Below are 15224 nucleotides of genomic sequence, written 5' to 3' on the forward strand. Positions count from 1 at the left end.
TGCTGTGCATTGGATTCCTTCTGCTCGCTGCTGGATGAGAGGAACTCAGCTGTGTCCCTCTGTCTTACCAGTGAGAACTTGCTGTGCTGTGTCAGAGGAACACCTGGAATAAAACTCTGTGATTGAAGGTGTTTATTTTACCAGGAGTCATTCCCCTCTGTGGATGTGCTGGGAATGATTTCCTTTGTGCTGTGGCCCCACGTGCCACATATCATGGAAGATCTGGTTTAGTAAATGTCTGGTATAATGAGCATGCTGGAATCCTCTCCTTGATAATGCTGCTTCCCTCTTGTGGTAGGACAGGCTGGGAGAGGAGAAAGCTCCAGGGAGAGTCAGAGCCCTTGCAGGGCCTGAAGGGATTCCAGGAGAGCTGGAGAGGGACTGGGGACAAGGGATGGAGGGACAGGACACTGGGAATGGCTCCCACTGCCATTAAGATGTTCTCCAGGAAGCTCTCCCTGGTGTTGGGAAGTTTGGGTGCAGCTCTGCTGCTTTAGGATGAACCAAGCTTTAGTTAGGGTGTCTGCCTTGATCTGCTTGGAAGGGTGAAGATCCATGGAGATACTTGGCACTTGGGAAGAAGACATTGTGCCCACTTATCCTGGTTGAGCTGGGGGACACCAATTTGTCACATGCATAAAAATCCCTGCTGCTACCCAAATAAATGTGTGGATTAAACTGTCAATGTGCATGAACTGAAGTCAAGCTTAAAACCTTTTGTGCTTTAAGGAATTGTTCTGGTCATGGATATGTTAAACAAATTGTTTATTGAGTCAAGCTATATCTTAAAAATAGGAAAGCAAATCTGTTTTTCATGCAGCTTCTGCTGCTCCCCTGAAAATCACTGCAGGTGTTCTGACTTTTTTTTTTTTTTAAGAGCTCTTGGTTTTCTCATCTCTTTACAGGCAACAATTGGCATTGACTTCTTATCGAAAACCATGTACTTGGAGGATCGAACAGTGAGTAAGATTTTGTTGCTTTTCTCTGTGAACAGTAGGAATGAGGACCAGCATCTGGTTTTGTGCAGCCCACACTTCTGAGATCACTGGGAAGCGCAGGCTGAGCCTTCATCTCCCAGCTGCTTCCAGGCTGACAAGTGCTGTGGAGACACAGCAGTGGGAATGGGAAATTTTGTGTCATCCTCTGTGCAGAAAGAGGTGGTACAGATAATTTGAGGGGTGAATGATGGTGGGAGTCTGGAGAAAGGGGAACCATGCTTAACCCCTTCAGCTTTTGATGCCACAAGACAGAAAGGTAAAATACAGATTGCCAGATGTGGCCAGTTAATAGCTGGCTCCATCTTCTTAATATTCCTTGTTTAAAAAGAAGGTGGCCTCTGATGAGTTCACAAATGAGACTCGTTTCCTTGCTTGGTGCACTTTTAGCTCATCAAGTGAAATCATTCCTCTGTGCAAGCAAAGCTGTGGTTTAAAATGAGCTCAGATTCTTAATTAAGAAATTCAGCCTCAGTTGAGCTATTTGCAGAAACAAAACTGCAGTGCTGCAGAAGCTCGTGGTACCGGATAAACTCCCAATAAATGGGATTGGGTAAACCCCCAGTAAATGGGATTGCATGGGAAGGGCTTGAGGGATGAGATGTGCTTTCCATGGCCCAAATGGCTCTTGCACACCTTGTCATTGCTTTTAGTGTGCCTTGCCTTTTCTTCCAGAACCTTGCTGGTAAGAGCCATTCAGCCTCTCTGTGTGTCTTACTTTGCAGTTTAGAGTTACAGCAAGCATTTTATCCTCAAAAAACTGACATGAGTAGCTTTCCCAGCTTTTCCACCAGCAACCATCCTTCATGCTGCTGGAGGTTGCCTGTGTGAGTCCTGAGGAAGGAGAGCAGAGCATGAATTTCTCCTGTAGGGAGAACTGCAGGTGAACATTTCACAGAATCACTGAGGCTGGAAAAGCCCTCCAAGATCAAGCCCAGGCATCCCCCAGCACTGCCAAGGCCACCACTTACCCACGTCCCCAAGTGCCACATCCACACACTTCTGAGCACTTCCAGGGATGGTGATTCCATCACTTCAGCTGTAGCTTTCTTCTTGGTGCTCTCAGTTTGGAGGCTGAGCCTTCCTCACTTTTGGAAGGGAAGCATTTTTTGGGAAGCTGCACACCTCCAGTTTAGCTGCTGTTACCCCTCGGGAGAGATTGCTGTAGGGAGGCAGTGTCCTGCTGCTCCCAGTCCCCAGGCACCTCCTGCATGAGTTTCTCCTTTTTATTTAGCTATTTTTTGGAAAAAAAAAAAAAAAAGAAAAAGAAAAAGTGAAACATTTCTTTACTCTTTTATTTTTAGTGGCAGTTTGGCTTTTTTAATTTTCTCCCACCCACAGATCAGGTTGCAGCTGTGGGATACTGCGGGTCAGGAACGTTTCCGTAGCCTCATTCCCAGTTACATCCGTGACTCTGCTGCTGCTGTAGTAGTTTACGATATCACAAGTAGGTATTTTGCACTGGCTTTGACCTTTTTTCTTATTTTTCTTGCTTGTTTGACTGATTTTGTTAGGTACGGTTGCAATTATGGGACACAGCAGGTCAAGAGCGGTTCAGGAGCTTGATTCCTAGCTACATTCGTGACTCCACTGTTGCAGTTGTTGTTTATGATATCACAAGTGAGTGGGGGGAATTCTGCATTTCTAATACTCTGCCCTTTTCATCCTCTAGCTTAGCTTTGCATGTCCTCTCACGTCATCTGCTTGGGCTTCATCGTGGCATGACAAAAACGTGGTTTCTTTGCTTGTTTTACACAAGCCCCGTGGTTGCTGCTGTTGTAATGTATCAACTGTCTCACAAAGGCCATCTTAACCCTTCCCTACCCCATTTTCTTCAGTCCTCCAGTCCTGCCTGCTCTCGTTGCACTCTTCCATCTGCCTTTTGGTCATAACATCACTGTGGCTTTTGGTCTTCGTGTCCGTGGGTATCTGAGTTCTCAAACTGGAGACTTTGGTAGCTTGCTCCACTTCATTCACCCTCCCCCACCAAACGAACTCTGGGCACGGGCTGGCGGGAGAACGCATTAACATCACATTTCCCTTGGAATCAGCCACTCTCACGTGCTGCAAGATGTAAAACTTACCACTAAGCTCTTACCCTTTAACAATTGCTCTTTCATTCCTTACTAAGGTATGTACATTTTTGTCAACTAAAATATTAGTGCTTCTTCAGCCCTGCTCCTTCTGTCCCTCCCCTCAGTCCAGACACCCCCTAACTTACCAGTTCCTGCACTGACAAAGAGCAGAAATTCTATTTTATGGGAGCTAAACCCTCAGACAATTTCAGTTCTAAACCAGGGTTGACTGAGAACAATGGCCTAATTCTGCACAAATGCATAAGTTCTTGTCCTTTGATTTATAAATACTAGAAGATTACAGCCAGGAATAGGGGCTTTACCTAGAAAAGCTCTAATTGTTAAAAATGGCACTTTCCTTTGAGCTAAAATTACAAGTTAGCTGTGAACTCTGAATTTTTTCCTGACCCAGCAAATTCAATATTGCCAAGCAGTAAAGGGAATTAAGACACTGGCAAGTGATCAAGTCTTGGCTGTCTAGCATGCAATATATTACTTTGCAGTAGAAGCCATTAAAAAAAAATCAATACTTTTCAAGAACTGCTGCAGAGGCCCCCCCTTCTTAAGTACTGAAACTACTTTGGCTGCTCAGATGCTCTTTGTGTCACTAACTGGCAAATGCTGAGCTCTGTGGCAGCTTCCCTCCAACTCCTTTTTCCCTGTGGGATGCAACTTCTCGAGCACCATAGAGTCTGGAATTCTTACCTTGCAGCTTTTAAGGGCGTAGCTTGAAGTGCCTGTGAAGAGGTTAAATTTCTACTTCTGGTTTTATGCAAAGATTTAGAAATTGTTTTGAAGGCAAGTGCTCAGTGCCACTGGAGTTGCTGCTGTGTTGTATAACCCTGGGATTCCCTAGAGTAAATAAAAAGTGATTGATTCTAGTGTACAAAATGCAAGGCTGGGGTTGAGGGTTTTTGAGAAGCAGGGGAGCTGTAGGAACCTCTGTAGTGCAGGAGCCGTGAGCAGCGCAGAGTGCAAAAATTAATCCCTGCTCCCGACAGAAAGTGCTTCACATTGAACTTAAAATAAGGAACTGAAACACAGTGATAAGCCTTTTCATTTTAGGTATTGTCAAAACCAAATTATAGATGGACTCAGTTCCCTCTGGGGCTTTGAACCCACCTGTAATGAGGCACTTGCCCATCTGAAATCAATGCCAGAGCTTCGTGTCCTTTAGTGGGGGAGATTCAGGGTTCCGCTCGCTGATTCTTCATCACCCTCCTCCGCCGACTCCACAGAAAATGGAGCTTTTCTCTCCAAGTGCAGATGTATTTCCTGGTGAGCTGTGAGGGACACCTGCAGTGATAACCCTCTCCACTGTTCTCTGCTAGATGTAAACTCCTTCCAGCAAACCACAAAGTGGATCGATGACGTCAGAACGGAACGGGGCAGCGATGTCATCATCATGCTGGTGGGAAATAAAACAGATCTAGCAGATAAGAGGTATGGGGCAATCACCCAGCTTTCAAATCCTGCTTTCCTTACTCTGCTGCTCTTTGCTCTTATTTTAAAGAGTATATTGTAATGTGTATTTTTTTCTGGAGATGGCTGTGACTAGAGAAATCTCAATTTTAAACCCTCTTTCTTTTGGCTAAGCCAAATTTCCCTCACAGTGCTGTGAATGAGTTGAAAAATCATCACCAGCTTGTACAGATATCAGGGGAGAAGGGATTGTTGACCACAACCCACACCAGTGAATTAATAAACTGGTTACAAATATTTGTTTAATAATGTTCTGCTTAATGAGTGGAACACATATCCATAGAAAAATTGGAGAAAATTCCTCCCATATGAGGTGGTTACACTTGGACCTTTGTTAAAATCGTTTGGTTTTGATGATTATTTTGGGACTGTGATTGCTAATTGCTCAGACATAAAAGCACAGCTCCCTGGGCAGGGATTTGGGGGTGAACACTTGGCTTTTCTGCTGGAATGCTGAGTTCTGCTTGGGTGTGCCATGGAAATGAAGTGGTGATATCTGTGAGCATCTGTTCATTCCGTGCAGGAAAAAAAAACCAAACCTTTACTTGCTTTCAGATAAAGCACTTAAAGGCTTTTTTAAAGTGTACTAAATCTTAATTATTAAGGTATTTGTCCAGGTTTGGGTTTTATGAAGTTTTTTTTTTTCCCCCTAACTCTGTGTTTTCTTCCTCAGACAAGTGTCCATTGAGGAAGGAGAAAGGAAAGCCAAAGAGTTGAATGTAATGTTCATTGAAACTAGTGCAAAAGCAGGATACAATGTAAAACAGGTGAGTGGCTGCTGGTAACACACCCTCCTTGTGGGAGGAGCAGTTCCCTGGATCTTGGGAAGCCTTGGCAGAGGGGCCCAGTGGGAATTGTAGTCCACACACAGCAAGCAACACCTCAGAGCTGAATTGTTGGCTGGGGTTCAGAAGGATCTCTGGCCTTGCGTCACATGATTTGGGATTTCCTCCTTCCCCTTAAATAACAGGAGTTATGGAAGAAGCTTTGTGTGAACAGAATCACACCTTCCTGGGTTTTTGTTAATCCAGATTTGCTGTTAGGACTGAGACTGAGGCACAGAGCTGGGGAAGCACAGGTCTGAGGACTGTTTGTGATTCTGCTTCAGTGAATGAATCAAACCAGAGAAGGAGGAGCATGATGGCTTAAAATGCTTCCAGTGCACAGGGAGACAGAGCAACTGCTGTTCCCACTCTGTTGGAAGGCACTGGAAGTGCCAGCAAATGTTCCTGGACAGCCAGAGCTATTTATTTCTAGAAGATGATGAGTTGCTTGTGAATTGGGGAAAGCAGTGAAAGGTCTTTTCAACTGATGGGGCTGCAGAAAAATGAGGGTTTATGTCCTGAGATGAGCTGTGGCTCTTTAAATTCAGACCTGGAGAAGACATAGATTCATGGGTGTCTCCACAGAGCAAACACACCAGTGTGGAATGCTGTGTTCAGCTCCTTGTCCCCCAGGAACAGAAGGACCTGGAGCTGCTGGAGAGAGCCCAGAGGAGGCCCCAGAGCTGCTGCAGGGCTGGAGCCAGGCTGGGAGAGCTGGGGGTGCTCACCTGGAGAGGAGAAGGCTCCAGGGAGAGCTCAGAGCCCTTGCAGGGCCTGAAGGGGCTCCAGGAGAGCTGGAGAGGGACTGGGGACAAGGCATGGAGGGACAGGACACAGGGAATGGCTTCAAATTGACAGAATAGGTTTAGGTTTGATATTGGGAAGGAATTCCTGGCTGTGAGGGTGGGCAGGCCCTGCAGCTGTGGCTGTCCCTGGATCCCTGGCAGTGCCCAAGGCCAGGCTGGACAGGACTTGGAGCAGCCTGGGACAGGGCAAGGTGTCCCTGTCCATGGCAGGGGTGGCAGTGGGTAATCTTTAAGGTCCCACCCAAACCATCAGGGATTCTGTGTGTGTGGATGACATTCATGTATATCTTATGTATGTAGTTACACAAATGGTTTCTGTGCAGAAGGGTACCAGGAGTAATAAAATAGGATTATAAACTACTTCATGTTCTAGACAGGGACTAAAGAGTCTGTTATTAAAATGTCCCTTGACTTTGCCTCTAAGTAGCAAAATGATTCCCTCTATAATGGGATAATTATAGCAGTGTTAACTCAGAGCTGTTTCACTGCATCACCCATCATGGATGTGTTGGCTTCCAGGGTCCCCCAATTATCCTGCCACAACAGAGGCTGCCTGGTAATTAAGGTTTGGATTCTGTGCTGCAATCCTTAATGAGTGCTTAGACCTGGGGGTGTGCACTGAGAGCAGTTGCCTCACTGAGAGGAGTGATGATGGTGATGATGAAGGAGCTCTACACTCCCTCTTTCCTTCAGGGAGTTTTTGTGCCCTGCCACATTTCCAGAGGTTCTGTAGCTAAGCCTGTGAGGGAGTTGTAGCTTTCAGGGCCAGCTGGAACCCTGAGGATTTGGTGGTGTGCACAGACATGAGTAGATATTCAAAAATAATTAAAAATGGATTTTTCTTACAAGTTTTGATCAGTGTGTTGCAGGTGTGGACTGGGATTCTCAAGGATTGCAAAGCTATTCTCTATTCCAGAATATTTGTAACTCTCGTTTTTTATTAGTTTAATAAGCAGTTGTTTAAGCAATTATCAAAGGATAAGACCTTTAATACCACCACTTAAATAGTTCCCTGTTTCCTTGCAGCTTCTCTGCTAAATGGTGTGAATTTATTTTATAACTTAGCAATAAATTCTCTCCCAGTGAAATGGAAAACTACAACTGCAGAATGGATCCCCTTCCCATAACCTGTGTGAAATCCTTAATAATTTGAATGCAAATTTGACCTTCCCATAATCGATAACTTCTCTCCATAATATATTCTGATCCTGCAGAACAATCACTGTCTCAGTTAATCTTCACACTGAATTTCCATCCAGAAGCAGCTGAATTTCTTGTCCTGCTCAGGGAGGGAATGGCTGTGACTCTTCCAGCTGCTCCTCCTCAGTGGGAATCCAGGGGACTTTTGTCCTCTGGTGCTGCTTTTAGCTTCTGGTTCATCCTTTTCTGCTGGAAGAGATAAGAGGGAAGGGCACTGCCTCCAGCTCCCTGCAGCTGTGCTGCAGATCCAGAGGGCCTGGCTTTGTGCTGGGACCCCAGCAGGTGAGGTGCTCTGTACATCCAACAGCAGCTATTCCAGTGCCAGGATCTTCTACCAGCAGAGGGGACCGTGCTGCTGCCAGGCTTTTCCTGCCATTCCCTGTGCCAGGAAAGGGGAGAGCTCTGAGGATGGCACCTCACTGCTGGCTGCTCTTGGATCTGTGACTGCAGAGCTGTTTGCAGTCCCCGAGGTCCTTCACACTTACTGTTCCTTCTGGCTTTGGGCAGGGAGTGTTGAAGGAAAAATGGAATGATATTAGGGAATAAAAGCATTGGTAGTGTTATTGTGGGGTTAAACCAGTGGAGCAGAGGGGAGAAGACTGGCTTTTGGATCCTGCAAAGACTGATTGCCAGGGGAGCCTTAAGCTGGAGGAGAGAAGTAGATAACTTGCTCCTTTTAATGCAGAGAGCTGTAGTCTCTGATTCATTCTGTCAGCCCTGAATAAGCTTTAAAAGACTTTGCAATTCCTGCTCTGTCTCGGCACTCCGTATTTCAGGGAATCTTATTGTTAGTCCCTGGATTTCATGCCCAGAATATGTCAGGGTTCATTTTGCTGTCTTGTAGAAAGAGAGGGGAGGGAGGGCCCTTGAATTGCTCCCTCCAGCAGTACCTGGCACACTCCACGCTGGCCCTGGAAGAGCCAGGGATGAATGTGGTCCTTGGCAGAAGAACTTTCTCACGGCAGCAGCTCTCTGAGCACAGCCCCTCTGTGACCCTGTTCTCACAGAGCTGGGCTCTTTCACCTCTCTTCTGATTCTTACCCATCTGATGGGCAAGAATTACCCTCAGAGTATGCAGAGAATGAGAATTAGGGAGAGATTTTTGTTTGCCTTGCGTTGGGGAACAGGTTTCTTGCCTGGCTTTTCCATCTGGACAGTGATCCTCCCGTCCTTTCCATATTGCTGCTGGAGCGTGGCTGAAAACTGGTTTGTGCCTGCAGTCCTTTGTGACCCTGATCTGTTGGGATTTATTGGCTGGAGTAGCAGGAAAGGCACAGTTTGGCAAATGACTTGAAACTGATGGTGAGAGATGAGACTTCTTTCCAGAGTTTCTATCAGGAAGCAGATTGCAGAGTTGAGCGCTGAAGGAGAGTCTGTGTGGCTTTTAGTCTTTCAGCTGCTGCTTTTAGCTCCTGCCTTGGAAAAAAAGTCCTGGATGCTCATCAATACGTGTGTTTTTATACCCACACAAACATTTAAACATGTACATGTGTGTACAGACACACACTGGCTCGGGGCTGACAGCACTGGGAAGCTCAGAGGGCCCTGTGGGAAGGCTGCTTTCCAACCATCAGGAAGTTTCCCTAATTGGATTTATTCACATATGCTGGGGCTGATAAGCAGAAGGTTAATAAGAAATAAAGTTGATTTTTCTTAGTTGCCAAATTCCTATTTTTAGTCCGATAATTTAGGGGAGAAATACTGCTAAAAGCATCATTTTATTCCTGGTCTTAATGTAAAGAAAGGATTACTGTATTTTAAATAGCCTTTCTGTCAGCAGTGTGGTTTAAATGCAAGAATTCCAGTTGGTTCCATCAGCTGAGGATTTTTTAAAGACTCCTCACCCTTCCTCTCTCTGGGCATTCCTGCCGTTGGTTTAGGTAGAGTTTAACATCTGGAATTTTGTTACTTCCTGGTTGGCTTATGAGGATTTCCCTGAGGTTTTCAGGGAGGCTGGAAGGTCCAGGTTAATGGCAGAGGTCCAGAGAAACACAGAGGGAGGCATATTAAGCTTTTTTCCTTGGGAATTGTTTGCTGAAATTAGGGAGTTACATCTAGTCCTGACTTCTCAGACCCATCCTTGGCTCAGATTCCAGTGTGTGCCAGATTCCTGCCAAGAAAGATCCCAGACAGACCTGGGGGCTTGCTCGTGCTGAGCTTGGAAGGGGCTGTAAAGCCAACAAAGTTGTCTTAGGATGGTGGGAGCATCTTTGGGACCGTGGGAGCCCGAGTGGGGAAAGCCCTTGGGCAGGGACCCGCGGGGCTGGTCGGGTACCCGCATCCCTGATGTAAACAGGCTGGCAGTGCCTTGGCTGGGTTTTCTGTGGAAAGTGGGTCACTGGGAATAAGTGGTTTAGCTTTGTGTCATTTGAGGAGAGGCAGGACAGTGTGGAAGACGCCAGGCCTGACGTCAGACCCGCAGGATCCGGGACTCCCGCGCGCCGCCGGGGATGCACGGGGAACACGTGATGGAGGGAGAGCATCCTGGGCAGGGGGACAGGCAGCTGAATTCAGGGCACTTCTCCTGCATTATCTACAGGGTCCTCACCCAGAGGGCCCAGGAGAAGCCGTGTGGTGGGAATTACCAGTCTGAACCTCAGGGGCAGAGGTAGGAAGTGCAGGAGAGGGAATCGGTCCCGTTCCATCTCGCCTCCTTCAAGTGGAATAAAACCGTGAGGAGGGTTGGGAACTCAGACCTTGCTGGGAAACTGGAGGTGGTGTTCAAGTGAGAGGCTTTGGATGCCTTTGTTCTGTGCTTTATGCCCTGAATGTGGGCATAGGAAAACCATGGAGTGGGCACCAAGTGATGAGGATTAGGTTTGGCAGCGTTCCTTTGTCTGTTCCATAGGAGCCTGAGCCACAGATAGGTGAGGCTTGGGAGAAATCCTTTCCATGCATGCCATTTTTTGACACTCTTCCACGTGGCTGATGCAGTGACAGGCTCCTGGATGATGTGGATGCCTTCATTAGCATGTCCATGCTCCTCTGAAATCCTCTGGGGAGGTGTGAAAACTTAATTCCCACCTGCCCTGGGGAGGTTGTTGGGGTCTGTGGACATCCATGGCAGGTGTGGGGTGAAATGCTGGATCCCACCCATCCTGTGTGCAGAGAAGGTGCAGGAGGTTTGCTGCAGCTCTCTGATCTCCACTAACAAGAGCTGTGCTTTGCCCTTTTCTAGGAATAAAGGTTATATTTGGTGTCAGGATTTTGGGGCTGAGCAGTGTAAATAGTGCTGGGGGATGTGTTGAATCATTGTTTGAACTGCCTCAGCCGAGGGGAGCTGTTGTTTTCATCTGTTCCTTGTGTGGTTCTTTGCAGCTTTTCCGACGTGTGGCAGCTGCCTTGCCTGGGATGGAAAGCACACAAGACAAAAGTAGAGAAGACAGTATCCTTTCTGTGCCTGTGCCAGGCATTACCCTGCACCAGGAGAATCCTCTGCAGCCCTCGCTCAGCTCCTGGACATCCCAAAAAGAGGGGGAATAGGGGCAAGTAACCTTCGAGCTGAAGAAGGAGGATTGATGGGCTGGAAGGCTGGGAGCAGGGGCGCTGAGGGTGGAGGCAGCAGGGGAAGGAATGGTGTTCCAGAAGGATTCTTTTCTTGGTGTTTAAACGTGTGGAAGGTGGAAAAAAATGGCTGCAAAGAGGTCTGAACAAAAACCCCTGTGGTTCTTGCAGATCTGACTGGCAGAATCCAAAACCAGACTGTCCTGGAAGGGACCTCTGAAGCTCCTTCTCTGATCCTTTTGCTCAAAGCAAGGCTGACTCCCAAACTGAGCCAGTTTCTCCAGGTCACTTTCAGGGAAACTTGGGAAATCTCCAAGGATGGAGATCTCATAACCTCCCAGGGCAGCCTGGGACCCCAGGCAGCATCTCTGTGGTGGGAGGGGGAAGACTCAACTGATGGGGTCAGTCTCAGCCAAGGGAAAGCAGGTGGCATGAGGGGTGGAAAAGGCTTGAAAAGCATTATGGCTACGCTGGAATCACTGACCTGGCCAGGTGGGTGTGCTTGGAATAGCAGCTTTTCCAGAGTAGTTGGTTTTATGTGCAGCAGGGATCATAGAGCTGGTAAATAGAGGAGAAATTGTGTCTTGGAGGAAGGAGGTCCCAGAGCTGTGGAACCTGGCACTGAAATTCCATCAGAGCATCTGATGTATGGGCAAAATAAGGGTTTGGAAAGCTGGGGATTGCAGCTGCTGAGGCACAGGCTTTGTGGCAGGGATTTGAGTGATCAGAAATATTTCACTGTGCAGGTCCCCAAAAAGTTAATGAGCAACAATCTTTATTAATGAGGGGGGGGCAGAGTGCACAGGCAGGGGCTGTGGCACAGAGTTTGATCACAGTCTCTAAATGGGAGTGCATTTAGGGCACTGGGAATTGGGCTTCCTGCAGCCTGCAGATAGCAGGGATGGATGGGATCCTCTCTCCCAGGCAGCTGCATTAGGATTAACGGGGGCACTTCTGCAAAACATGGAGGGTTCAAGGATCTTGACCCGTTCATGCTCTGAGATGAAGCTGGCAAGGCTCATGTCAAGCATCTCCAACTTAAACACACTTTAAGCTTTAAATCAGCCAAGTGGACCAAACACTGGAGATGAATTGCCTGTCTTTTGTTTCCATTTCCATGTTTATTTTCTCCAAACCTCTTTAAAAAGCAGCTTCAACCCCCTAAAGAAATAAGTTGGAAGTACCAGCTGTGTGATCTCTTTGCCTCTGTGTTCTGTGATAAGGGGAACGCTGGAGACTTGTGGTGAACAGCTCTGAGCTGGGGATTAGCATTCAAAGCTCCTCCTGGGAAAGGCTCCGAGAGGCTGTAGCTGGAGGGCATCCGCTGGGAATTGGAGCGCTGCTGCAGAGGGAGTCGCTTATCACAGGCAGGCTGTGAGCAGCCAGCTCTGCAGTGACCTTGTGGGACATCAGCTGTCACTGCAAGGGGCAGTTCAGGCTGGTGGCAGGGCTGTGCTGGCTGCTGGGGAGAACAGAGAGGCTCAGCTGAGCAAGGGTTGGCGAGGAGGTCGGGGTGGCACGGCCGGAGCTCTGGGGGTGGGCAGCGAGCAGTGGTGTCCAGGAAGTGGTGCAGCCCCCATTCCCAGAGGGATTTAAAGCCATGTGGATGTGGCACTTGGGGACATGAGATGCTGGTGGCCTTGGCAGTGCAGGGAGAGCAGGTGGATTTGAAGATCTCAGAGGGCTTTTCCAACATGAATGATTATGTGGTTCTGCAGAAGCGGTGATTAGACCTTTCAGTGGATCCATGCATCTTGAATTCCCACAGCAAGAGATCAGTGGGATTGCTGGGAAGAGCAGACTGGTTAGAGACAAACATTGGGGTCTGCTGCAAATTTCATGTGCCAAACTTTTGGTTTGGAGCTGGTCTTTCCAGGTATTTCTGCAGGAAGCGCTGAAAATGCCATTCAAAATCCCACTCTTGGTAGGGAAACCGAGTTGGAGATCTGTTTGCCTTAACTTCCTCCTTCCAGTGATTGACATAAAACTGGAAAAGCCTCAAGAGCAGCCTGTCAGTGAAGGAGGCTGTTCCTGCTAATACCATGTGGCTTCCACCTTTCTCCAGAACATCACTGCTTTCCCTCCCTGTCCTCTTCATTGACTGCAGTGTGAATATTGGCTTGAACCTTCCCCTTTCCGTAATAACGTATCGCAGTTCATCATCGCTGGCTGTCTCGTGGAGATGATCTTTAGCTTCACAAGCACACCCCACACACACACACACACACACCAACAAAATGTCAGTGTCTTCATTATTTATAAGAAAAAAAAAAAAACCAAAAAATTCCACCTTATTCTAGGTATAACTTTAAAAAAAAACAAAAACAAAAAAAAAAAAAAAGAAAATTCAAACAAAAAAAAAATAGGTACAATTTCTTAATATTTGTTCCTTTTTTAATATGTTATGATATTGCACTTTGAAATGATGGCAACTGAGTAAGTTTGGAATTGGACCTAGACGAGATGTATGTGCAGAAGAGGGCTTGCAAATCTGACCCACTGGAATTTCTCTCAGAAACTGGGAATGCGTAGACAGCAGGCGGAATCACGGGGGGAGGCGGCAGATGCCGAGGGTTGAAGGCTTATCCTTGATAATTAAACACAAATTAACCCCAAGCTCTTAATTGCGAGCCTGCCTGGTGTCCAGAGCCAGCCTGGCCTTAGCAGGGGTCGGACACCGCCGGCTGCTGGAGCTGGGAATTCTCGCCGAGGCAGCGGGGACACGTTTCCAAGGAAGCATTACTGGGAAATACGGACGGGCTCTTTGGGATGAGTGGCTTCTGGAGGATTTGGGGGGGAAGGAAAGGGTGGATGTGCATTAGCAAAACACTTGCAGGAAACAGGGAAATAATGTTTGGAGTGCAAAATGAGTTTTCGGAGCTTTTTTTTTTCTTTTTTTTGTCCTTTTTAAGTAGAACACCAATGAAGTGAATTATTACTGCCCAAGAGATGGGAACTTAACAGTTCAGCTGTTTGGAAGAGAAAGCATTTTGCTTCTTTGCTTTTTTTAGGGGAAATATTGAAATCAGGACTGGCACTAAAACCTGCCAAAGCCGATTGAAACCTTGGAAATTTGGGAGAAAGAGGGAAGAGCAGCTGGCTGCCCCAGCAGAGGGGGAACGGCCCCCGCTTTTCCAGAGTGTGGGCATAGGTCGGTGGGGAAGGGTGTTTACTTTGATCCTACAGAATCCTAGTTGAGGCATCTTAGATGGAAAGGGAGGGACTTGAGTAGGATGGAAACCAACTTCTGATTATGCAGATTTATGCCTTTATTTTTTAGCTTTTTTTTTTTTTTTTTTTTTTATGTTCAGTCTTCCAAGTTGGTTTAGTTTGGTTCTCTAGAGCTGTATAGTTTGGTTAAATAATTAGTAGTTTAGTTTTCTATGGAATTAGGCTCACAATTAACCCTTGTTTTTCTTTGATATTTATTTCTCGGCTTTCATTTTTTTTTTACTCTTTTCAGTGCTGATTTTGTTGTTTTCCTTTGGCTGAGGAATCTGTGTAGAGCTTTGCTGATGTTGCGAGATGTAGCTACCCGAGAAACACGGAATGAAACACACTAGAAGTGCACCCTTTTAATCTTTACTAGTCATTGTGAAGTTGCTGTGTAAGTTAATAAACACAATTGTAAATACATTGTTTGCTGGGCGACTCTGGCCGAGTTACAGTGCAGGAAGGAATTCTCGAGTCTGTGTTGCGATTGCGAATTAAATGGACAATTGCAAGGGAATATTCAGGCTCCTCCTTGGTTCTCTTCTGCCCCTCTCTCTACTATCTAAAATAACCACCTGGGGGAGAGGAAGGGAATCGTCCTCACCACCACTTTCCCCAGGAAGCGGGCATAAAAGAGTTGGAATTCTTCATTCCTGAGGTGAAGGCCAGGCTCATGCCCTGCCCTGGGTTTCTAGCAACTCTGCACAACAATAACTTAAAGGCAGAACGAGATGTAAAAGTGCTTTTCTAATGCAATATTAAAGGCGAATTTTTTTGACGTGGCATGTCTTGAAATAAACATCAATGATATGTGACAAAGGATCATTCTTTATTTAAAAGAAACTCTCTGGGGGAAGGAAACCTGGCTGCTTTTCCTTTGTTGTACTGTTCTTAACCGTGCTGAAATGCTTCATCCTGCTGCTTCTTCCTTTGCTTTGGTTTGCTTTCTTCTCCCTTGGTTCTCCGTGCAGCTTCTGTTGGTCCTCATTTGGCTGTTCCCCACAAGCACATCCTTTTTTTTTTTTTTTTTCTTGCTTCTGATAGAACCAGCCCCCTCTGCTTCCCACAGTCCCAAGCTTTAAGCACTGGATTTAAGGAGCTGGCTTAGCCCATACGGGCTGTGAT

General features: G+C 46.8%; 1 protein-coding gene across 2 annotated transcripts in view; it reads left to right on the forward strand.

The window, feature by feature from the left end:
- RAB6A (RAB6A, member RAS oncogene family) overlaps positions 1-14914 on the forward strand; it is a 41521-nt gene extending 26607 nt beyond the window's left edge. The window contains exons 3-8 of one of the 2 annotated variants that reach the window (XM_041460418.1): positions 906-959; positions 2510-2615; positions 4402-4513; positions 5226-5319; positions 10701-10767; positions 12860-14914. In XM_041460418.1, coding sequence (XP_041316352.1) covers positions 906-959; positions 2510-2615; positions 4402-4513; positions 5226-5319; positions 10701-10767; positions 12860-12924 — 498 coding nt within the window. In that variant the 3' untranslated portion in view covers positions 12925-14914. Of the gene's footprint in view, positions 1-905; positions 960-2336; positions 2443-2509; positions 2616-4401; positions 4514-5225; positions 5320-10700; positions 10768-12859 lie in introns of both variants that reach the window. The other variant, XM_041460417.1, reaches the window with a different exon arrangement.
- Positions 14915-15224: the final 310 nt, after the last annotated feature.

The sequence above is a fragment of the Pyrgilauda ruficollis genome, unplaced genomic scaffold, assembly GCF_017590135.1.
Source record: "Pyrgilauda ruficollis isolate IOZ18807 unplaced genomic scaffold, ASM1759013v1 scaffold143, whole genome shotgun sequence".
Taxonomy (NCBI): domain Eukaryota; kingdom Metazoa; phylum Chordata; class Aves; order Passeriformes; family Passeridae; genus Pyrgilauda; species Pyrgilauda ruficollis.